We start from the raw sequence: 25,770 nt of genomic DNA, 5'->3' as shown, positions 1-25,770 counted from the left end.
AATACCTTCAATGGTCTCTTCAGCTTGGAAGAAGGCAAGAGCTATAAAACTAAGGCTGACACTCTGCTCAGGGCTCCTGCTATTCCCTGATAGTTTCTTTTTTCCTGTACGTTTGGAGTGTAGTTTGAGGTGAAGTTATTTCAGCCCTCTTTCAGTGTTGTTGGTTGAATCCACACTGTTAAATTAGTTTCAAATGCTGTTTGACTATTTAATAGCCCATCCCCGGAGCAGGGATGCTCTCCCTTTGTGGTAGGACATGAGGCTGGGGTGGTGCAGTGTTGCCTGGGCGCAGGCGCGTGGGTTCCCAGCAGGTTGGTGGCAGCGCTGCTTTCATCCCACTGGAAAATCAGTGCCCCTCGATGGGACGGGGGCTGTCCCCACGAACGCCCCGCGCGACCGCCTTGGCAATGTCTGCAGGTCCTTGAAGTGCGCGGCATGGGCGTTTCTCACCAACTGCTGCATCCCCGACGCTAATCTGCTGTGTCACTAACAAGTTGTATCATTTGAACCTTGCAGAGGAAGGCATCAATCATGAGTGCAAGCTGTGTAACCAGATGTTTGACTCTCCGGCAAAGCTCCTGTGTCACCTGATTGAGCACAGCTTCGAGGGTATGGGAGGCACATTCAAATGCCCTGTTTGTTTCACAGGTAAGACAGGGAGGCCAAGACAAGCCTCAGCGTGCATGGCTTGATCCAGAAATGACACTCGGGGGATTTGTAAAATACTGTATTCCTTTCCTTGGGAGAAAGAAATACCGTGCTTGGAAATGTTCAAAATATCGCCTGTCTGAAACTGGGACTCGCTCCGAAGAGCAGCACTCTGGCGTTTGACACCGAGCAGCACTGACGCATGCGGCGGGCTCTGCATTGCCCCACAATTCGAAGCCTTTTAAGTTGTAGCTTGTGGCTCGAAGGCGCGATGCGTTCCCAAGCACGGGACTTGCAAGGTACGGACCTGCCCTTGCAAGCCCTTACTCACGTGAGCGAGTACCCTTACAGGCCGGGTAGCTCATAGTTCACTGACAGTGATGAGGCTCACGTGAGTAAAGGTTTGAGAAGACCAAATCTTACAACTGTACAGTTTTGCCAGCTGCTCTCTCAGAGGTATTTTTAAGGCCAGTTTGCTCGTGGTGTCACATTTCTAACTCCAGTCTGAGGGCCTGCTAGGTATTCCTTCCCAGTACTTTGTTTTAAGCTGTCTCATCAGTGCAAACGATCTTGGGTGATCTTGGTTAAAGGATCTGCAGGATGCATGTTAAAGGCTGCCTTTTATATGCTCCTGAAAACAGTAGTTAACATCTACATGTCCAGATGTGTGTGACTGTGGACTTGTTGTCACCAAAGGGGCACAGCGGCACTTGTGATTCTTTAACTTTGGCAGGAGCAAGGCAAACCCACTCTCCTTAGGGTTTGGCCCAAAGATTAAGAACCTGCTTTTTGTGTGAGTTTATCCTTTCCTGAAATGTGCTGTAAAATAACTCTTTTAGTGCATGTGTTTAATTCTGCTAAAGAAGCTATTTTCACTTACTGATGATCATTCATATAGAATGAGACAAAAATGAAACGAGACATATTTTTAAACAGCTAAAACCTGCGGTTCAATATGTTTCACTTCCAAATTTCACTTGATAGAGTCAGAATAATTGTCAATTCAAAATCACAATGCAGATGCTGTGATATTTGTGATGTTTAATCATAATCTTTTTCTTATTCTGAATGGAAAACCCATTTAAAAGGTCTAAAAATTGTGATAAGGCTGCCCTTTCAGATTCATGTGTCTGCCAGAAATGCTGTTCTGGGCCACGTGTATTCCAGAGCAGCCATCAAGGTTTCTCCTGGCCCAGTTGTCCTGCATTAAAAATGCATCCGATGCACCTGCCGTGGGCCCAGGGCTCCCCACAGGAGCGGTGACGTCCTCTCTTTGGTCTCATGATTGAGTTCTTCCAGTTACCCGTGGACAGCGTTAGCTTTATGTGAAATATCAAAAATCCATACAGGATTTAGACTCTGTTAGAAGTAAGCTGACTGTCAGCCTGGAGACTCTAAATTGACTACTTGTAAGGAAATTCTGCTGAACCGAATGTATCAGCACTTCTCTGGCAGATATCCTTGTACTTTTTAGAGTCTTTGCAATTGTAAAAGTGTAGTTCAAGAGAAGATGTCTTTTATGAAGCAATCTTAACTAATTGTACTATGTCGTTTCAGTTTTTGTACAGGCAAACAAACTGCAGCAGCACATCTTTGCAGTCCACGGGCAGGAAGATAAAATTTATGACTGTTCCCAGTGCCCACAGAAGTTCTTCTTTCAAACAGAGCTTCAGGTATGTTTACAACAGGAGTAAAAGCAAAGTTAAAGCTGTTGATTTCTCTGTGCAGCCATCACCCCTGTGCAGCATTTAGAAAAGGTGCGTACCCTCAGTGTGGTCTCTTCTGGCCTTAAACAGTCTCTCAGTCTCCTCCTGCCTCTCTGGGTGCTATCAGGAGAAAGGGGTCTCTGAGCATGGCTGGAATAAATAAATAAGACAAGACAGATATCATGATTCTTTATGAGTATTTCTCTTGACGGTAGCGTTGCTACATCCTGACATGTCTACGTCAAACACCTTGTAAATAATTTCTTTTTCTCTATTAATAATTTAGGCACTGATTAACATACAAAGACTAAGCAAATGGTATGCTGCCCCCTCCCCTTCCTCACTGTTAAGTCAGAAGTAAAGGCATTTTCTCTACCGAGGTATGAGAGCAAAGTGTGGGTGCAGCTCAACACGGTGCTTAATTAGAGGCTCCACCAAGGCACTAGCACATTAATAAGCTGCACGTTCTGCAAACTAGGCGTTATATGCCAGTTTCCCTCGTGGCTCTGAGGGCCAGAGCAGTTTTAGCCCCCAGAAAGCCAGTGCTTGTCCTGTCCCCATTCCTGGGTGCAGTACGCCTTTCGCAGGGGGCGGACCCTGACCTCATGCTGCTGCAGTCACTCTTGGGGCCCTGGCCCCAGGGGCCACCTTGGAGCTATGCTGGTGAGCCTGGGGTTTAAATCACACTGATACCTTTGGTGCTAAACCCACGTAGAGGCTGAAATCTCCATGGTATGTATGCCCGATACCTCGCGGGGAATGGCCTACTGGAGCTGGCCCTTCCAAAGAGCTCGCAGGGAGGTGCCCACCATGGCCGTCCTCCTCAGGCATACCTTACCTGTGTAGCACGGCCACCAAAATACTGCCAATGTCCCCTGGCAAATGCGGCCTTTTTATAGAGTGGTGCCATATGCCTCATTTAAATCTATTAGCTTTATAAACCATGATTTACTTAAACTTTGGAGGGTTTTTATTTATCTTGCTGAATTCCCAAGCTGCTGCCTCTTGTGTCGTGCTGTCATGCTGTGGAAGGATGGTTGATCTTTTCACTTTGTTGATTTTATTTTTTTTTTCTCCCAGGGGAATCTCCTCTTTCCCTTGTTCTAGCAACCTCATTTGCATAAGTGTACAAAAGTTTTAACTATACCTTGTTAATATTTTAATAAAGTCAGCAGATTTTGGGTTTGTGTCTTCTCACTATGAACGCTTTATGAAGGCAACGGTGGCATGCAAAGCCGGCTCTGATTTTTCCTCCCATTTTTCCTTTAAAGTGATGTTTGGTCAAAATGCCAGCACAATTAAAATGGGTGCACTGGCTTCCTAGGTCACTGCATTAACCTTTAAAATCAGATGGTCAAATAAAGAGAGTCTTGTTAAATTACAGTCTTAACAGCGGCCCGTTTTTTGCAATTAACAGTTTTAATTACATAGTGTTTCAATTCTGAAGTGTTGTGCATTGCAAAATTGCTGCAAATAGCAGCTTTAATCAGATAAATTATGATTGTAATTTTCCAGTTTTTATGCAGGATTTGTGTGCATTTAGAATTTCTGTGCTCATAATAATTACACGAGTAGTTTTGAATGGTGTTGGCTGAATGAAAATTCAGTACTTAGCTGCACAGTTTTAGTCTTTATTTCAGCGGTGACTCAGAAATGTGTGTTTACTTGATGCCAGGGATTTTACTAATTCAAATACCTGAGCCAAGGAGGACACAAAATGTGTGTATAAATCAGTTAGAAATGCTCAAGACTTTTGAACCGTTCTGCTTTGGCACGATTATCTCACCCGTTTCTGATGTGTAAGCTGCCTGCTCGAAATTCCTCAACCGTTGGTTATATTTTTGTTGAGTAATGAAGATTTAGTATTATTTTAGGGAACCAGTTGTTCAGCTGCTAGTTAGGGTTAAATCTGCATAAACCTTTCGGTCTCTTAACTGTGCAATTGTTATGTGGGCAAATCACCATCCGTCACGGCGTTCCGCTTGATGAATTTGACTTTTCAGTTCTGATCTTGCTTTCCCAATGGCGTAAAATAACCGGTGTCAAAATCTGAACCTACGCTTTGTTTTACTACTTTGTATTTTTAAGTGAAACCACTGAAAATACTTTTTAAAAAATTGAGCATTCAACTATTTCAAGAAGAAAATCAGAGCGGGGTGCTTATAGAAAAGCAAGAAAAACAAGGAGGGTGGGGAAAATGACAGACGGCGCAGGGAAAAGGTAACTTTTAGGGGTGTCATGGAGTGGCATGAATTAGCCCTGCTGATTTGTGAACATTTCTTTAAACAGTTAGGGCAAACACTAAATAAGCCCAGAAAGGGCCCGTGTGTGCCATGTCATGAGAAACGTTGCCACTGCAAATGTACTTCCAGGGCTTGGTGCAAATACTGTTTCGGCAGCATAATGCTCTGGAGGCAATCAAACCCTCTTTTCGCTTCTGAACTAGTAGTTGTATTTTAATATAGGTTTATGCTCTGAAGTTTACACCATCTGATGGAGCCATAAACCCAAGGCTTAAGAAAGCTCTGAGCAACTGAGCTCATTTTATAAACGGTGGAAATTCTGGTGTGAATCTGGAGTGATGAGTGAGTGGAGTTACCTTGATGATATTGCCAGAAGAAAAGAAAACAGAATGTTATTTAACTGCTTACATTATCTTGTTGGAAATAAGGAAAGAAAACATGTTAAGGTTAAGTATGAAACACAAAGGAAACAGTATGTGTGATAACCCCACGCACCCTTAGGGCAGAAGAGGAAAGGCTGGCAGCTCCGTGTTTTTCACATCCTCAGTTTGTAAGATTGACAGCTATGAATATGATGAAAATCTCCTGGAAAAAAAAGTAAAGTTATAGCTAACGTATAGTACACCAGGGCTATGGCATTTCGTTTCCCTTACTGAAACAAGTGCAAAGGTGGAGGTCTGGGGGGTTCCTCATGCGTGGGGCAGAAGGAACCCTTTCGAACAAAGACCCATCTCTAGGACCCATGTCAGGAGCTGCCACCACCACCACGCCGGCTTCTCACCGGCAGCTGGAGCCACAGCAACACACAGGGCATCCAGATGTGGGAGATGAGCTAGCTCTTTGGCAGCGGAAATTTTGGTCTTTACTATTTAAAAAACCTAGCAGGGAGCCCTGCCAACACCGAAGAAGGGTCAGAAATTATGACACCTAATGGGTGCTGAGAATTCTATTTGTGGTGTTATTCACAGCTGGGAAATATACCTCCTCAATTGCTTGCATCAGGAATTACATTGAGCAAATTGTGACTGAGCAGTGATTTTCAGAGGAAACTTAAGGAGGATTTTCACAGGTACTCTTTTGCCACGCTGCTTTTTCCAAGGAGCCATCGCATAACCAAAGAAGTATTTGTATTTAAAGGATTAATTCCTGCTGTTTGCTTGTGTACTGTTAATCATACCGTTTCCTCCTAAATGATTACAATTGTTGCAAACTAAGGCAAGGGATATAATAAACAATGCGCAAATAATCCAGGTACCAAGGGAGCAGGGTACCTGCCAGGTCTTTCCTAGCGCAGGTGTTCAGGTGTTTTATTGCCTGCTATGAATAAAGGGCTTTCTTTCCTGTTCAGATTTGGAGATATGTCAAACCACTAAATTGAGGGAGCTTCACCGGAGGAATTTGCTGTCATTTGAAGTGCCCAGTTTCTTTAAACGTACAATATCGAAAGGAGAGTGGCTACTATGGCTCATTGGCTAACACTGTGGTCTGTCTCCCTCCTCATTTCATTTTGTGTGAAAAGCTGGCAATTTTCATATATCCATAAACAGGCATGAGCTGCTGCACAGAAATTGCACTCATTATATTAATAATGATTTACCATGAACATCCTCCAGGGGCTTGATTTGGTCCACATCAAAGTCCTTGGGATTCTTTCTGCTGATTACAGCAGATCAAGCCCTAAGCAGGTTTTCTTTTTTAAAGTCTGCTTCTAATGTCAGCTGGATGTTAGATGTGTCTCCTATAGAGGGCTGCATCCTGCCCAGGCCAGCGGGGCACTGCAGCGAGCCACCGCATAGTCTGATGTGGCCCGATGGGGGACGGTAAGATGCTGCTCTGTGCCTGTGGTGGCTTCCCTGGGAGTGAGGCAATGAGAAGCAACATCTCCATCTGCTCATGCCAGTGGTCCTTGCGGCCGTCTGGGTACAACAGTGTCCCCCGAAGCACGTGGGGAGAACGAGAGTCTCTTGGTTTGTACGTGACCCACCTGCACCCAGGTGAGTCTACAGGGCTACATCTAAGGGCTCAGTTTACTGACAGTGGTCAGAGCGCTGGAGAAAGACTTAAGCAATTTTGAGTCTTACCCAGCTATTCAAAATCTTACAGTTAATATCTCCAGCTCCTACTTGAAAAATGGGCTTTACCTAGTTCCTGGGGGCACAAGAAAGCTTACTTAAATAGGAGTAAAATTTTTCTTCCAAACAGCCCTATGTGCCTGCAACACTCTGAAATATCTCAGTGCTTCTGGGCTCCAGTGTCCATACAGTCAGTGAGAGAAAAGCAAATCTATGGTATTCTGATGAAGTTGCATAAAATATTTTTCCTTGGGGGTGTGTGTGTGAACGGCAGGACAAATGGGACCTGACATGTGTGTCTATCTCAAGGCAGTACTTTCACTTAACGTAACTTTTGCTGTATTTCAGAACTTATGTGTGACTTAGATGTTGAACACCAGGAGCTTCTTGCTGGAAACAAACCACAAGCTTCTATGTTTCATGTGAAGCACCCACAAAATCACATGTTGAATTAATTTTCTGCAAGTAAAATCCATTTTTTTTTTAATAACAGAATTTGTACCTTGCATTTTGGTTAGGCACATAAGAGTCTGTTATCTCTCTTTCCTTTTTTTTTTTTTTTTTTAATGTTAATCCTCCTTTAAAATCCTGAAAATGACCTAGTCAGTTATCCTAGCAAATTTGGCTAGCGTTTCTTAAAAAAATGTTGCTATGGTGCTTGGAGTATTGTTAAATTTTAATTATTAGTAGTTACAAAGCTAATAAATTACAAGAATACCAAAATCTATTCCAGCCATATTGCTGGGTTTCATTCAGACGCAGTCAGATAATTATAACTAACAATAATTAAAAATTAAAAGTGCTGTAGGCACATACCCATCATGTTGAGTCTGTCTGCCTGAACGTTCTTTATGGACTGCAAAACCACAAATTTTATCTCTGATCTGTTGTCACAGTAGGAAAGAGTTTTACCTATTAGGTCTCTGGTTTTCAATACATATGTTTAAATTCAGGGGAGGATGAATATATGCCTGTGTAAAAATTTGGGGTTAGGAACAGGCTCTCGTTAAGGACCAAAGCTAAGAAGCACCATCGCTGACTGTGTGGGGCTGTCGCTGGGCTCCGCAGCAGCAGCGGCTGAGGATCTGTGCGGGTGATGCCAGAGGTCTCCTGGGCCTGACATCCGCAGAGGTTAATGCCGTACGTAAGAGCAGGGGCTGCTCGTGTTCATGCACCTCTGTGTGATTTGTCAGCACCTTCTTCTCCAGCACAAAGTGAGGCGGCGTTTCCTGTGTCTGGGGCTGGGGATGCTGTTGGAACAGCCACGTAATCCAGATGGCATGGCCTCTTTTTGTGGCCAATTCTGTTGAAACGGAGGATGGTGCAGAAATCTTGAACTGCCCTGTGTTTGACGTAGTGACAAGGTGTAGCATTTTTTCATTTAGAAAGATGATTCTGATCAATATATTGCTGCATCTTTATCATCACTGAGGTCTCTTCAATGAGAAGCAGAAAGATCTCTCAAGTCTGCAAAGACTCACCTGAGATGAAGCTTAGAAATGTCTGGCACTGGAGTAGCATGTCCCATCGCAAAAAAATCCTCCTTCATTTCTTACACCATTGATGCCGTTCTGTGGCTGGTCCTGCCTAACAAAGTGTACGCAACTTCGCATTAACATGTGCAGAAAACCCAGCAGCGATGCAGAGCAGGGGGAAAAAAAGAAGGGAGCCAGGTGAAAGGCATCGTTTCAGTCATTAATGCACTTAAGCGCACCCAAGTGTCAACATGTGTGATCAAGTGTAAGGAGGCATGTCGTTCCAATGTGGCAGCGCTGGCACACAGAAGGGGCTTCCTACAGCAGAGATGGCACTTGGATCCGGAGCTCAGGCTGCCCAGCTAAACCCGTCGTTGCCTGTCATCTATGCCCTAGGGCAAGGGTCCAACCAACTTTTGCGTAGGCACCATGCCATCCCAACAGATGGGCAGGAGTGTAATCCGCCAAGAGACAATGTATATGCATCAATTGTGTTTATTGAAAGCACAATTCCTGGCTGGAAATGTCCAAACGTCTATTTATTCTGAGATAAGATGCCTTTAGTTAATGGATATGGAAACGCAGCCTAGCTCTGTCCTAATTACTTTATATACATTACAAAATGTAATGCAAACGTGCAAATGTAAGATGTGTTGATTATGGGGAGCCCAGTTAAAGGTCTGTCATGACACACAGAGTCTCTCCTAAAATTGACTCAGAAGTGCCAAGGTACTGCTTGCCTCTAAGTACTGGAGACCAAATTTTGTAGGAGCTGCAAGTAACTGTACAAATGGCTGGTGCGATATACAGAGATGTGCAAGGAGCCAACCTTTTACACTTGCAGGTTTTCCTTTGCACACAGATGTCTAAACTCGCCTCCCCTCTTTGTGGTGGAAAGCATTTTTACTGCCTGGGTAAAGGAGGGTGATACGTTAATCCAGACCAAAGCTAGACCAGTTTACGTATCTCACCGAGGAGGTTTGTTTTCCATGTGACAGAGAGAAAAATCATATAATACACTTTTATATTTGACAACATTGTTGCCCACCAAAACTAGTAATTTATGGAAGTGTCCAGGGAGGAGTCTGTATGCACAAATTAAAGGGTGTTTCCTTCCCCTACTTGTTAGACTTATTCAATTAAGACTTGTTAGTGTTCTTGAAAGATGCGTATAAAAGACCCTTCTGAATATCCAGTTTGGTATTCATAAAGATCCAGGCATACTATATGCAAATAAATAAAGCAGGAATGTTTTACTTCCAGATATATTAATGCATTCCCATCTTCTTGGAAACAGAGCACACGGGCTTTGTTAAACATCCATCCTTGACCAAAAGGAGGAGGCACAGGAGAAGAAATGAGAAATGGATTTTCTTTCGGAAAGACCAGATTGCACTCTCTGGTCTGGCAATAACAATTACTAATGACATTTAGAGAGAAATTAAGGTTGAGAAATGCAAGTTGGCATTTCAGCAGTGCCAGTCAGTAACATTGCATCAGAGCTCACAGGAGACATGAGAAAAAGTTTAGGGATGGAAAATTAATTTTGTTATGTCAACAATTAACAAATACCTTTTCTTCATTCTTTACCACACTATCACAAATTACCACTGTGATAGTATTTAGCAGCTCCTCAGATGAATGAAATAGCACATTGAAATTCTTATTTCTGGAGTCAAACGCCCATGTTTGTGTTTTGCTCTGTTTTTGTTGAGCAATGAATGACAGAAAGAGGTTCGAACTGATAAAGGAGGGAGAAAATGACCTCTTGAATGTGTGGCGGCAAGAATATTCTGTGTGGCTGCTCTCTGTAGATTTCTGTCATTTTTATAATTGTGAATGAATTGAGCTTAACAGCACTTTTTATGAGGTTGCTTTTTCCTGTTTTACAAATTTGGAAAGGCAGAGGTTGAATATACCCAGTTCCACACTGGAAAATTTTTCAAGGAGCCAGACATAAAGCCCTGGAAGCCTCAGACCTTTTATTCAGAAGTCCTTCATATCTTCACAAGGTGAAATTCCTGTCCCTGTAGGAAGGTGGTAAGAAGCCCCGTTTCCTGCTGCTCTGTGTAGAGCCACAGAGCAAAGGGGCCATAAGCTGTAGGTCTGGAAGTGGGGCCATCAGCACAGCTGGCTGTGCGGGGACAGTGTCCTCAGGGACAGCAGATCCAGGCACCACTGCTTGGCCCTGCTGGGCTTGGTAGCACATGCTTTTCAAAGCAGGACACAGTCCTTAATCTAGAAACAGAAGATTTTTGTAATATGTAGGCAAAAAAAAATTTTTTTGTTTTGTTTTCTCTCCAAAAAGCCTTGTCACAATTTTTCTTTGCTGGTGAGATCTCTAATACAGCCCCTTTGGTTTTCTTCTGCTGTAGTAGCTGCTGTGGAACGCAGTTTGGGGTCTGGGCACGGAGTAGCTCTGGTTCCTCCTGTAAGTGTCGCTAGCATCCAAAGGAACTGACTTCAGTTTTCAAAGGAAGAGGGATGCTGCACTGGAAAGGGCAGAGCGTAAGCATTATTTAAGGAAAATAGCGGAGCTTGATCAGCCTCTGTTTTGAAGACCTCATCAAAGGTGGTGTACAGCATCCTTTTAAAAGTTCAGTCTCTTCATTTGCTTGCTGCTAAAGCAAAACGGGGATGCTTGTCCAGACATAACAGTATATGCCTGAGTGTTTTCACAAGAAATGTCTAGATCATTAAATATAATAGGTCTCAGCTGCAGTTTTGATCACTGAAGCATGCACACAATTCATCACAGCAAATTAGGTACGTCTTTGTAACTTATCTTTCTGCAATTTGCTGGCACTTTTAGAGAGCTGAAACTTATATTGTGTGTGCTGCAGAAGCCATTTCAGATAAAATATTCTGTGTTTATTGTTGGAGAACAAGGATTCACTAATAACAAAAACATGGAGCAGTGTATGTTTCTGCTCCTGCATCTTGCAGAACCGCAGTAGTACCAGCAGAGATCCCCAGCCACATTCATTATTTATATATTTTAGTGAATTTCTTGTCTGCAGTAAAAGAGATATAAGCTTCAACATCAGACTGTTTGTGCCAAATTCTATCCTACAGCCCATTCAGAAAACCTGAGGCAGCCGTGGTTCTCAATCATTACACAGCCCATTTATCTGATTGGAGTTTTGTCCTCTCTGCCTTGCTGAAATGTTGCTTGTTCTTTAAAAGCTTAGTTTGACCTTTGGAAAGAAAAGGCATTTGCCACTTTAATTTAAAAAAAAAAAAATATTTTTTTTTAGAGAGAACCCAAACCTACTTAAATGGAAATTGGCATTCAAAAGCAGCACAGTTATTGAAAAGCATTTACTTTATTACTAGAAGAGAACAGACGCTAGTGGGCTCGAAAATTACATTTCAGTGGATTCATCAGTTTCAGTCACTAGTTAGTCTGTGAACAGATGGATATATTTGTAACAGTTAACATGAATTTATACCCTGGATTTTTACATTTGCCTTAAGAACACTGCTTTCTTAGCTGCTGACTAGAAGGGTTTGGAGATGTGTTTTATTTGTTTTATTTTTCTGAAACAGGATATGGTTGTTTCTAATTGCAGAGATTTCTTACATCATAGAAAGCACCTCAGTTTTCAGAAATGGGAATGATATATAGTGACTGTAAGGAAAATGTTGTAAAAGAATCCCCCAGTATGGCTGCTGCAGAAAAAATAAACATCTCAGCCTAAACCTAGATAAACCCCCATAGACTGAGAAAATCATTTTCAATAACCAGATATTTTTAACTCTGTGTATGAAGGTGGTAATCACAGTCGCCTGTATTTGCATCTAGGGTCTGCCACAGTCTAATTGGTTGTCTCTTTTTTTTACCCCCAAAATTTAAGGCTACTGGTTAACAGAGCAATGCATTAAGCACTCCGTCTCCAAAATAGAAAGAAATACTGCCCTAGCCTCTACCATGCAGCATCTTTAGGTTTCGGGGATTTCGTTTAAATCTGAAATTTATGTCCAGGAGAAATAAATTATTAGATTGTAAAAGCAGCTGGGGAGGGAGTAAATATAGTCTCTTTTGTCCTCTATATCATTTCCCCAGGAAGATAATAAATGTATGGCAAGCATCTTGTGTTTCCTCAGTCGTACAAATGTTGCGTGTGTGTTGTATTTCAGACGTGAAGCCTAGATTCCAGACAGGAAGTCCTGGAGTGATACTGTACTGCCGTTGCCTACTGCTGTGGTGCCGGCAGAGCCCCCACCACTTTTACTGTTAAAAGGAATTTGAAAAACAGTTGAATGAAGAAATTCAAAAGGCCTTGGGTGTACCTCTGATTTGCTGAGTAGGAGATTTAGGGTGCAATCCTGGGGTTTATCTCCTCGTCCAGCGGGAGCAGTGGCTCCAGCCCCGGCTCCTGCAGCGAGCTGAGGACGCAGGTCCTGCCTTGCCACCAGATCCTGAGGGACAGTTTTCCCAGGGTGATTTTAAAGAGCATGAGAGAGACTCCTGCTAACTCTTCACTGCCATACCTGTCCTCATTGCTCTCCAAGGTCAGATACATGGAGCTTGTGTGATGAGTAGTCAGGAAAAAATGGGGCCTGATAAGAACAAAAAAAAAGAACAAAAGAAGAAATAGTTAGAAAATCAGTCGGTAACTTGCCTTTCCGCAGCTGGGCTTGTGTATAGGGCTGTCATTGCCTGCACCTCCGTGCTCTTGTCGGAAAGGTTGGTGGTATTTTCAGCCCAGTCTACTTTCAGGGACCTGAAAGCAGCCCCGCAGCAGCCTTGCTTGTCGCTCTTTCTGAGGTTGCTTTCAGAGAAGTATATTTGGCCATGTAATAATGTTTGTGTAATTAATACTGTGCTTTAACATTGTATTTTGAGAGTAGTGTCATATCTCCTTTTAAGCAGAGGGGAAAGGAAGAAAGGTAAAATAATTTAGAGTACAGCTTGTTTCCAGATTGTGCCTTTTCTGCGGTTTCTGCTTGTGTTAGCTGAAGACGGGACGTGAATGTTTGCTGCAGGGGCCGGGTGTGCGTGTGCGGTGACCCGGCTGTGCAGGCAACATTTCATGTTAATGGAATAACTTGCAATATACTAAATGTGCATCCTTAATGAGGTGATGGGGTTGGTTGGAAAAATCTAGATGATAGAGATAAGATGGTCTATACTGATGGGATCAGTGTAGAGATGGCTCATAGCTTTGTGTGAGGTCAGCTTGGGTTCAGCGAGGCTCCGTCACCCCAACTCCGCATGAGCCAGCCCAGATTGGGCAACAGCAAGTCCTGAGCTTATCAACTCAGCCGTGCTTGAGCTGATTCTCTGCAGAGCATCTCGTGTGTCTTCTGTGCCATGTCCTGGGCAGGCAGCACACACACCCCCGCCCCAGGTCGCCTCTGTGCAGAGCACGTCTGCAGAACCACATTGCTCCAGCTTTGCACCATGCAGAGACAGCCAAAGCACTGCCTGCGCCGCGCCAGCCCTGGGGAGAGTCCTGCCTGACCACCGAGCCTCCTCATTTGTTTCTGTTGCACAGTTAAACCTGAATAAATTGCCATGGGCATTGAGGTTTGACTGCGTGTAGCGTATCTGTCATCGGTGCGTTACATTACTGTGTCTGTAGAAGGAGTAGAGAGGAGGTTTAGAACATATTTACTTCTGAAAAATTCGACCTCCTTTGGGGCCGACGCATGCTCTTTGTCTTTGCATGAAATCACAATTGTTTAAAATGTAGCATCTTGCTGTTTAGAAGGCAGGTTTTCCTGAGACCAGTGACGCTGTTGTAATGGAGCAGCAATGGCTGGAAAATCCCATTTTTTAACAGTTACAGTTGTTTCACACACATACCACAGCAAAGTTGCCTGGCTTATTTTGTCTTGTGATGTCTTGGAGGAGACGGCTCGTGTTGGTGGTATTTTGGCTCTTCTTTTACTTATGGGAGCAAATCCTGCCTGGCTCTTTCACACTGCTAGCTCCTCTGGGGTTAATTCCTCAGGGCAGTGGGCTGAGCACAATCCTGTCTGCAGATTTCTGCGCTGCTGGTGGCATGTACACTAATGGGGAGGCATGTAAAGTACTTCTATAAACTGTGGCCTTGCTATTTTATAGCAGAGAGACTTGCGCTGGAGGATTTTTATGCCTCTTTTGAAATTAGAAACCAGCAATAACAGCCATTACGTCCAAGGCAACAGGTCACTGACCAGCCATTTTGTCAGTCTGAGCTGTATGTGGGCGCCACGTGACGGGAATATTTATCTGGCTCTAAGAGAAAGGTATCCATAACACAAGGCAATGCAAATTGTCAGATCAGTATTCCATTAGAGAGAATTTTACTTTAGTTGCTGCTTTTTAAAAGAGCTGCCGAGAGCAGGACAGCGGGCAGGCAGGGCTCGCGTGGAGTGGGGCTGTCCCCATGTCCCCACTTGCTTGTTTGGTCCCAGGAACTTGGTTCAGCTGCTGCTCCCATCATCCAGTGGAGGATGTTGTCTAAGTGACGAGTGCAAGGTGTGCCACCGACAATGTTTGCATTAAAATTCACAGTTGAGGCTGAGACTGTTTTATACCTGGTCCTTAGCACCAGCAATACCTAACTGCTGCAGAAAAAAAGCTACAAAAAATCAGTCGGTGTTCAGTGACCCTTGCCATACCGAAGAATAGCAGGGCAAGTTAAGGAGCCAGTTTTGGGTTCAACTTTGAATTTACTGGCTTTTCTTGGGTTATATTCCCATGGAAACAGTCACTCAATGAAGCTTTTGTCTATGCATTTTGACTGGTGACTGCTAAAGGTACTGTGTAACGCGTTTCTCTTCTGCTCTTAAGTACTTTTTGAGAAAAAAGAGTGTGAGAGGGATGCTGTCCTGGTCCTATAATAAAAACCAAATCAGGAAATTATTTCATATTTATAGAAGACTCACAAAGGGTCCCATAATGATGATGCCAGCCCTCACAGAAATGAACAATTAACTGGATTCTGCAATGTGATTTACCTTAGATCAAGGAGGGATTAACAAGACATGCTTCAGATAGGCTTCAAATAAATCAACAAATCATGGTTTAGAGAGGAATACCTAAGAAGTATTCCTGGAAAATGGTTTTTCTCCTGCAAATGATTTTGAAACACATTGCTTCCCTGAGTAGGACCCATAAGTAGATAAAAGCAGGTCAGCACTGGGTTGTGCATCGAAATCTTTGGCGTAGCACCAGCAAAGGAGTGTTCCTGTGGGCAGTAGATGTTTTTTCCGATTAGCGTGTGGTTTAGATTTGAAACCAGACTGGAAGCAAGGTGTTTGCATTCCTTAGGACAGCTTTGGAGGGTTGCTTCGAAGTCAGGTGAAGGACATACGTGCTGCTGCACGCCGGGTGGGTGACCACCTCCGTGGAGGCACAGGGGTGGCCGTGGCCCTGAGCAGCGGGGCGCCTGCGGGACCAGCTCCCCAGGAGAACGTGGGCTGAGCAAGCCGAGGGTAAAGCACCAGGTGCTGTCGGCAGAGCAGCGTGCTGGGATCCTGCAAACCCCCTTCTGCTCTCGGGATCAGCAACAAACAGCTCTGGGATCCAGGCAGGGAGAGATGGTCAGGCTAAAGGGAGAAGTGGAGAAATCCTAACAATATTCTGCTTTTATGCACTTCTGACAACAGTAATTAAATTTGTCCCTCTCCCTTTACATTTAGGAAGTGTAAGGTTCTTCCCCCAGCTTATTTTGATGTTGCACATGGCATGCTGTCGACTACAAGTCACAAGGACGCTGATAAATTTGCATTTCTGAGTGAAATCCTCAGGAGCGTGCGGTCCCTCAGGACAGGTATTATTAGCTCCCTGGTTTCATTGGGTGCCTCAGTGAATCATGGCGTGTTTACGGCTAGTTTCTCTAACAGAAGACTCCGGTTATCTCTTAATAATGTATTCTCCCGTGGTTTTTATTTCCAAAGTGCCGTGGTAAGGAGATTTTCCCAAAGGCTTCAGTTTGCTTTTGTGCTTCAGCCTTTTACCCAGTGTTTTTGGAAGAAGCGTATAGACTTTTCGGTGAGGCATTTAATCGAGTATGAGAGGCTATGCCAGGCTTAGGCTCACATTTGGAGTTCACTTGTAATAGGCTCACCTTGGTTTATTCTGAGGTTTTAGAGAAGAATAGAAAGAGACGGCAGGTCTAGAAGACTGATGATACAGAATTATTAGTCTCAAGTGGAAATGGGAAAGCACGTTAGGTGAGTTGTCAAAGTCTGATTAGGACTAAACAACCTGAATTAGAAGAGAAATTAAATTCATAAATCATCTATAAAATACTTAGCCGGTGTGAGAAAAGGCTGGCGCTGGGAAAAATAGCTCTAAGAAAGGTATTTGTATAAAACGGTAATTTTTCAAACCTGGAATAACACAGAAACACCTATCAAAATTCAAGAATACATTAAAATTAACAGAAGCAGCGTAAGTATAGAAATGAAACTGAGCAAGTGTAGTGTCGGGACGAGGCAGCGTGGCAGCGAGCGCGCAGCCCCCGGGGTGCAGAACAAAGGCAGGCAGCGGGGCGGGGGCTGCGCCGGGGGCTGCCTGCGTTTTACACACCAACACCCGGGCACTTGCATTTCAGTATAGAGACATGCCAGCCACGGAAAAAGATTTATTTTTAAAAAAAAAAGCAGACAGCTTATAGTCAGTCATGTGTGGAGCAGCTTTTCCCCCCTGTAAATATTTTACAAGTTCTGAATCTTCCCATCGACTCCAGACGAAGTGCCAGGTCCTGGTCGCCGGAGGAGCCGGGCAGGTTTCCGGGGGTGGCTCGGGGTGTCCCCTGGGTGAGCGGGCACCGAGGGGGGGCTGCTCAGCCTCCCCAGCGGGTACAGAAACCCCGGGGGCGCCAGGGCCAGCTGTCCTGTATCCCAGTACCAGCGAAAGGTCCATTTGGCCCCACAGTAATTATGTGCAAGCGTCAGAGTAACTCAGGTGCAGATCTTTTCATTGGAAACAGGCAACTTCGCTTTTCAGCTGACACCAAACCTCCAGGCATATTTTCTTAGGCACTGGAAGTGATTTTTATTTTTTTTTCTTGGTTCAATAACTTGTAAAGGACAGCTTCCTAACTGCATTTGTTGAAGTGCCATCTCAAAGCGTGCTGACACGGGGACTGACTGACGCGTGGCAAGCTATCAGATGCTCAGAGATGAAGGAAGCAGTAACACAGGCAGCCGTTTCCTTTCACAAAGGATGTGCCACCTTTCGTTTGCCTCTACCTCCATTTCAAGGGATTCTTCAAATAAAGAAGGGACATGTGAACCTGTCTTGCCTGACAATTTTTTTTTTTTATTGAGTACCATGATAACTTGGAGTTCACTTGTTACAAGCATTTTGTGTGGTGGCTGAAATACCAGGGGAAAAGAAAGAAGTAATACTGTATTTCCTGAAAAACTAGGATCTAAACATATAAATGTCACTGGGTAAGAGTTACCTGAAACAACTGGAAGGGGAATTAACACCTGGTTTTACAGGAAACATTGGTTACCACTATCAGTTTTAATGAAGTGTATTAACTAAATTGTGTTCTGAGTATTCATTCAGCCCTGTTTATGGCACGCTCTTGAGTACATTTACTGTTTGTCAGAAGTGCAAACTAGTGAACATATGAGGCTTTAAGACAGGCCATCTGTTAGTCTTAGACCCTTGGATAATTGTCAAACAGTTCTAAAAATAAGCACATACAAACTGCAAGGGGGTGCAAAGGTGATTTTTCTTTAGAGTCTGATAGCAAAGGGAAAGTAACAACCAGAAATTAAAAATAATAATAAATAGGCTGATCCTGGAAAGCAAGCCTGCTTTCCTTTTTTCCCTTTCTCTCTCCTTCCCCACCCCCCTTCAGTGTGTGCTCTTTTTTTTGCCTGTTTTTTTTTTTTTTTTAATTTAGGTTTTTTCCTCTTGCTCTTCTGGGTCATGGCATCCCTTGAATGCCTCTCCAGTTTAGGATTAGAGCAGCACCAATTTAAGGCTCACAGCTTTCCGTAGAGAGCATAATCTCCAGTGGCTAAAGCAAGGGTCGTCCTGTGTCCTCTGCCTAAAGTAATCCCTTTATAAAGTCAAGGCATAAAGATTTTCATCTTTATGGATTGCTGTTAGAGGGAAATAGTACCTGTGTGCAGAAGTGTGTGTGCGTGTGGATATATAATGAGGAATAATGGTTGAAAGACTTTTGGACCAGTTGGAATTCAAAAGATGCAAAACACTGTTTGAGAAAAGAACCCTGCAGATGGTATTTCGTAAATATTTAGACACTCTAACTTCTGTTTGTAGCAATTTGGAGGTTTTGTTTTGTCTTTTTTTATATATATGTTCAAATGTGAGACTTGAACCTTTGCTTCAAGTCAACATCTGAATCTGAGGTTTAGTTTTTGTCTGGCAAGCTGTGTGTGTTGACAGTCGATGGAGGGATCGCTGCTCTTGTCCCCCCCAGCCCCGCTCTGTAAGGGACAAAGGAGAGAGAACGGGGACGAGGGGGCACAACCCCGAGGGGTCCCCAGCCGAGACCCTGAGACCCTGATCCTTGGCTTGGAGCCGGACGGTGCCTGAAGGGGTGGTGGAAACCTGGGCTGGGAGGTGGGGAGAGGCAGGGAGGGAAACACTGGGCCTGCTCCTGCGCATGGTCCGCCCGATGGCTAATCACCAGTGAAGTTCCGCGTCGGTCGTTTGTCGCACTAATCTATTATCTGTATAATTCCTGTTGAAATGATTTGAGGAATGGTTTCTGTTCATTTTAATGGGATTTGAAAGGGGGAAGGGAGGCTTTATAACCTTTCATCAGAGTCCCAATCTCTGCGTAACACTGCAGAAGGCTTACGAATTTCACTTGAGGGTGGTGGGCACCACCAGCCTTGTTGTGCCATTTCTTAGCCTCTGCATAACATATGTTTTTTTAGGTGTATATGCTGACGCACATAGACAGTGTAACTCTAAACGGCTGGTACAAAATATCTAAATACGTAACAGATGCACAGTGGCACTATAGACTGGATGTATTATGGCCCCAAACCATTATCACACCCCTTGCAGTTGCATTTTATTTTTTTCACCTGCTCCTGTGTAGTACACCTGTGACTTGTTGGCAGTGAACGTCGCTGCAGTGTGGGAGACTCCCAGCTTGACTGCCTGGCTTGGAGCTTTGCTCCATCATGTGCTGCCTTTTTGTGTGTGTTTTTTCTCTGGATCTTTATATAGCTTGTAAGAGTTCTTTGAACTGCTGTAAGTGATCATCTTTCAAGCCTGATGCTTTCCTTCTTGACACGGTGCTCTGAAAATGGAGATTGTCGTGCCAGTGTTTTCATAATAATGCATGTAGAAAAACAGAGAAATATTCATTGTAGATGTCCTGCACAAATGGCTTGATCCGCATCCAGAGGGCAGGCAGGGGGTGTCCCCAGGGAAGATCTGGAGAGCAATCAGTATCTACACGGACAATAATCAACCATTCTTTGAAATCTTTTATTTCCTGCAAAACCCGTCGCCCAGTTCTTTGGTCACAGACACTTCCGCAAATGGTTCATTTGGGGATTGTGCAGCCAGTAGAAAATTCCACTTAAACACTGCGACAGCCCCGAGGCTTGGGGTAGTTGCATTTTTCCCCCTGACATGGCTAACAGATTTGCTATCCATTTTGCATGATTATCAAGAAAAGAAAAGAAGAAATTTTCCAACCTTGTCCTATAAATAAGCTGTGACTTACTTGATCTTGACAGGTGACTTAGTGCTGCTGTAGAGTTTTCCAGCTGCAATAATGTCTCAGAATGATGTATTCAGTGGGGTATCAGCTGTGAGCCGTGCGTAAGCCAGGGGGCCTAACAGGAGCTGTGAAGAGCCATTTTTACTGTTCAGCTTCCAAATTATGTCCTGCCTCCTGCCGGCCCCACATGCATGCGTGTATGAATGGCCTTGTGAGCAGGTAGGCATGTGCAAGGAGAGGCTTCGGTTTTGTGGCTGTTCTATTTTCCTTTGGAAATCACCGTTAATATTTTTTTTATTATTTTAAACTATAACTTCTAGATTTAAAAAAATCACACCTGAGCTATTTCCTGCCAGCCCACCTTCCTGCTGGAAAGGTGGCTGAAGTTTCCTCAGGCTACTTGGGTAGAAGCATTCCTGCAGCATCACACGTTTCAAAATGCTCGCTCCCTTCTAGCCTTTATGGTTTCATTCTGCCGCCTGGAACAGCCCAGTGCAGCGTGGGGCTGCAGGCTGTTCCTGCTAAGGCACAGGGCATTCTCAGTGCCAGGATTTACTTATTTTTCAATTGTTCTGGAAGTCTGGTCAGCCAGGGGAATTTGTCTGTAAGCACACACGGAGGCGCCTAATAAAGTTATTTGATAAAGCATGGGTCAAATATGCGAAACACACGTGTGAGAGAAGAGACATAAGCACTGAACATCTCGGACGCTTTCTGACATGTGCAAAGCACAATTCCAATGAGCTGCACACGCGCAGGGAGGAGGGAGTAGAAGCAAGAAGACAAGATGTGACAGTTGCTAGCAATAGGAGACACGTTGCCAGACTTTTTTTGGAAAGCATGTTTGTGTGGTCTGAAATACATTTTAATAGGTGAAAAACCTGTACTGGTTGCAGAGGATACGGGCAGGCTTTCGTGGGTCTTCTGAATACGCTCTGGTGGTGGTTATGCAGCGTTTGCACATGCAGGAACCTGGTGGTCTGGTGTTCACCAGCACCTGGGCGCGCAGGACTTGCACATTTGTGCAGGTGGCTTGTGCAGGATCTGCTCTCTGGAAGGCAGGGGTGGGATTCAGGGCACACAGGCTCTTGTGTCCGTAGGCGTTACAGATACATTTCTGAGGTCCTGTATAAAATGTGGCTCTATTTATTAACTGCTTGGTCTGGGGACTAGTGAGCATCTTGGCTGCCAGTAATGCATGCAGGGGGAATAGATATATTAAGATATTAAGACAAAAATCAAGATTTGCATATGAAAAATGTACTTTTTTATTTTTTTTTAACTGATAGCCCTATGACACGGCTAGTTTCTCAGCTCCTGCCTGACCCAGCTCTGAATGGCTGCAGGATTTGAGTATAATCTGTTTCTTTGTGTAAACTCTCCTCACAAACACAGTATACTCATTGCATTAGGGGTGTATATTCGTTGTATTAGGAGTGTTCAGAACATATTATTAACCTATGTTTGAGGAGGGAGGGCTCACAGTGAAAGCTTCATTATCAGATTTAGAGCCACATACCATTCCTTTATTGACCTGCCTGGTGTAATCAATGCAGCAGCCACACAAGTTTGAAATCATGTTCCCTGACTGTAGACCGTGCGTCATGCATCTAGTGCTGATTGTGCATTATCTTTTAAATGACACTGCCTAAATAAGTATGGATTTGTCTACCATGAATAGCTCTTCTTTCGATTTGAAGATGGTAAACCTTTTGCTTTTTTTATTGATATTCAGGATGACCTAAAAATAGAGCTGTAATGAAGCGCACAAGAAATGGCCATTGTTAAAATGCTGAGGAGTATGTCTGAGCGCAGAGAGGCCTGTGTATTCTTTCACGTTCCCATGCTTTCCTAGGTGGGCTTAGTGGACAAGCTCCCTGTCAGTGCTGCCATTGTGTCTGTAGGGCTCTTCCATAAAGTCATTATTTCACTTGAGAATAACATCCAGCACTGCAAAGGTCATTCCTTACTAAGGCCAGGAAAATTTCCATGTGTAGCAAAGTAAAAAGCCACTGGATTTTATGTTTGGTGATGTTGAATTGTCTAAAAGCAAAGTAGTTTCAACTGCCGATTCACTTGACGTTATTCGAGTATAATGCTTCATCCCCTGATAAGCTTCCCAGGTCTTTGCACAGTGCTGCTGGGGTTTGATTCTGAAATAGTTCGTGTCACAGACTGGCGTGTGCTCAGAGGGTTATGATAAACAAGGACCGGTTACTTTGTGATTCCGTCAGTTGATTGTATTTAATGTCACAAGGGCCCCTTCCAGCTCCGATGCTTGTGCTGCCCCTGTAACCTCCGGGCATGTTAAAGCCGGACCATTATTGTGCGGAGTTTCCTCGCTGCCCACCTCGCTGCCCACCCGGCACGATATCGCAGAGAACTTTTGCCACGATTTAGGAACTCAGCAGCACTTCTGACACCTGGTGGTCACTTTTTGGGAGTGCAGAGTCCAGAAATGCTCCTGCCTGCAAATGGGGTCACCGTCGCCTGGCCCCGCGCGTCGCAGGCTGCCCATTAGCTCTTCCCACAGACGGTGTTCATCAGGGAGCTGTCATCTCTGGAAGAAGCGGAGGATCGTGCTTTCTCCTGATCAAGATGTAACTGTGGATAGTGTAGAAGGACCAGATGATTTATGAAAAGTTAAAATATCTTATTTTAAAGCTTCGCGATTGTAAATAAATAATCAGATTCAAAATTCATTCTCGTGTTTAAAAACTTATTCTTCAAGCTGGTGGACTTGCCTGGCTCTGTTATTAGGCAGATGGAGACCAGTAAAATTGCCTAGGCTTGAAATAATGCAAATGAATTTTTATATTTGGGGATGCTGGCAACCCACCTCAAGAAAAGCTCACCATGAAGCGCATCTCTAGTTGCTCAAATAGTTGAATAGTCACACGAATAAAGCTGAGCTTATATGTAGGACTGGGATTCAGTCAGCACACAAAATGTAGGTGAATTGGTGCTGCTCTAAAAATACGCTTCCAAGGTTGGCTTTGCGATTTATTGGCTCCTGCACAAAATGGCAAGGCAGGTCAGCATCCTCTGATGCGAGATACCGTGATGACATGAGGCTATTACAAATCTACCAAAAGGAAAAAGGGGAACAAAAAAATACAACTGCTGAAAGAAATATGTAGAGCAAAGTCTAGTCTTTAAAGAGATTTAACTTCTGGGTTACACATCCAGCCTTTTTTCTGCTGGGTGTATTACCCTGGTGCCTGAACTGGCGGTTCAGCTGTTATTGCCGAAGTATTTCTTGGACTGAGAAGTGTGTGTCACAATCTGGTGTCTCTTGCTGCCAGTACTTGCACCCGGTACTAGTGAGAATAAAAGAGTAAAATATGGTGAGGTTTCCCCCCGCGATTCAGGTATTTTTTTTTTTAATTGTTACAGTTAAGGGAATCCCTAAAGGCATTTTTTGCCCATGAAGTGTTACCACTTTCTTTATATGTATTGAAAGGAGAAAAAAAAAAAAAAAAAAGAAACCCTCATGGCTGTACTTGGCTTGCAGCATTTTTTTTCTAAGTTCATGCCAGCATTAACAGATCTGTCAGAACAAAGCAAATGTGTCATATTGGCAGCTGTTACTTATGAGTACTTTTTCTTTATTGCATTTTGTTTTGTAATAATTGAGAAGCTTTTATGTCGAGCTCTGCATAAATGGTACTGAGTAGGAGGGTATGGGCATGCTTTCTATTATTCTGCCCCTCATGCATGTCTCCTTTTTTCGTCTTTCCAGAACCACACATTGAGCCAGCACGCACAGTGAGCCACTGGCACTACAGGACACCTCTCTGCAGAAGACTTGACGGTGGCACAGTGGGGAGGACCATTTGAACATTACATCCAATCAAAGTGTCATTTGCAACCCAGATGTAAAACTCTAATGATTTGGCCATGAGGCGCTGCTATTATAAGCAGCTGGAAATGAATATTAATGGAAGAGATTAAAAGTATTCCATGCTCAGTATTTTTTATTGTCCTGCTTCAGCTAGTGTACTTTAGAGCTTCTGCTTCTGACTGAATTTATAGTGTTAGATAAATCTGCTTTGATGCTGTTGCCCTTTGTTGCTTCTTGTATTATATTGATAGTTAAAGATTAGGTGTGATTTTTTTCTTTTTTGTTAACTGCTTTTTAATTGCAATTTTAGATAACTGTGCATTGTGATGTGATTGCTTGGCTATTGTCTGAATATTTCTTTTTAATTTTTTAATTAAAGACTAATGCTTTGATTGGATTTGCCAGTTCACCGGACAGTGATTAAAACTATGTAATGAATATAATCGGTTTCAGTGCAACTGGATGGTCTGCTTTATAAATGTGACTTAATCTGATTGCAATAACTAGTACAGTTCAATAAAGGGAATACATGAGCTTAGCGTCAGCGGTTGTCTGTCTGTCAGTGCACGCTGCATCACCACTGCTGCCTGATGTGTGTAAATCACAAAGTGATGGCTCCCTCGGCGGCGGAGAGCGTTCTCACCCCAGGAGGAAGGAAGATTGGGAGAAAGTGAAAGCCGCGTTCCTGCGCCTGGCGTTGTGCTCACTCCTGGATGCGCCTCCCAGGCTCCCACGGTAGGTTGAGGTGAGGTAAGAACATCTTCTATTAATCTGTGTGCGAAAAGGGGTTGCTAGCTTAACTACTCTTAGCTCTTAACTCTTAAATACTCCTAACTTTTAGTCAAGTCAACAAGAATGGAGGGGACTTGGTCTGTAGCTGCCTTGACCCCATCTCTGTGCTTCTTTGTTTCAATAAAAAAAAAAACCTTTCTGGATTGTGTACAAATGCGCAAATATTGGATCAGGCCTCGGGGACACTGGTAGGAGACTGTATATTTCAAGCACGTGGACTTCTAGGCCCACAGGTATTGTAGCTCTGTGTAACTGCCATTCTTCTGACACCTGAAACTGCCATCACGCAGCCTAACACAGCTAATTAGCAGGCTTTTTTTTTTTCCCTTTTAAAACATTATATGGTAATGAGGTAAGTTATCTCTCCAGTCAGAGAAACAGTCATTTTAAGGACTGTGGACACCTTTGGAAAGTTAGTGAGATGCAGTTCTCATGGTATCTCCTGCTTGAATGAATCATAATCATCGTGAAAGATGTTTAGCAGTTGTGACAGCTGAAATGATGTGGTTACTCATTCCCACGATGTACAAGGCTTTGCAAGACTGTGGCATAGGAATATGCACAGTTAGAGCCTTTCAAAATCGCTGCACTGAACTCGAGCACAACTGGTTGTCATTGTGCTGTGTCTGGGCTTGGAGCATGTAAGTGATATTTTGTAGGAAAAATGTTTTGAAGGATGTGTAGCCAATGCCCAAATTAGTTTATACAGTGAGTTTATTAACAAGTGCAAGGGCACAGCTTGTTGACACTGCAGACGACGTTTTCAACGTTTAGATTCCTGCTGATGCTGACGGTCATGTTGCACACACAAAGCTCCTTCAAGACAGTGGGACGTACCACGTTTAAGGGAAGGAAGGCTACCGGCTATAAGCGAGGCAGGGTCATCCCTCCAGCGGGAAGCAACAGAGCACGTGTAAGTTCTAGCTTGAGAAAAGTTTCAACTTTCTCAAAAAAATGAAGTAATGTCCCATTTGGGGCAAATGATAGATATGTTTTTTATTCTGCCAGCTATTCTGCTGAAATAGCATTGCATGGACAGTCAGAGTTTAGGCTCAACATTTTGATTTGTGATAAATTTATGAACCCTAATATAACAAAACTAGGAATGACTTTTCTTAATTCCAAAGAGGGCAGTTCTGGTTTTATCTAGATAATTCTTAGCTCACTGTTTACGCAACATTGTACTAAAACGATCCATTTCTAGAAAGAGTGTTAGCTTTCTACCTGATTATTTCTCCATAAGCCATGGCACAGATGTTTATGGGATGAAAAATTAGCTAATGAAATCACCAATTCATTACTCTCATTCATAATGTATGCATAT

General features: G+C 43.6%; 1 protein-coding gene across 6 annotated transcripts in view; it reads left to right on the top strand.

Moving 5' to 3' along the window:
- ZNF423 (zinc finger protein 423) overlaps positions 1-24,198 on the top strand; it is a 235,397-nt gene extending 211,199 nt beyond the window's left edge. For all 6 annotated transcript variants that reach the window (XR_012586519.1, XM_074583084.1, XM_074583086.1 and 3 more), the window contains 3 exons: positions 517-648; positions 2,206-2,321; positions 23,553-24,198. Coding sequence is in view for 5 of the 6 variants with exons in the window: in XM_074583084.1 (XP_074439185.1) it covers positions 517-648; positions 2,206-2,321; positions 23,553-23,582 (278 nt within the window). In the remaining variant the exon portion in view is untranslated. The remainder of the gene's footprint in view (positions 1-516; positions 649-2,205; positions 2,322-23,552) is intronic.
- Positions 24,199-25,770: the final 1,572 nt, after the last annotated feature.

Source organism: Larus michahellis, chromosome 4 (assembly GCF_964199755.1).
Source record: "Larus michahellis chromosome 4, bLarMic1.1, whole genome shotgun sequence".
NCBI lineage: Eukaryota > Metazoa > Chordata > Aves > Charadriiformes > Laridae > Larus > Larus michahellis.
Note: the sequence above shows the minus strand (reverse complement) of the source record. Positions and strands in the feature narration are given on the sequence as shown.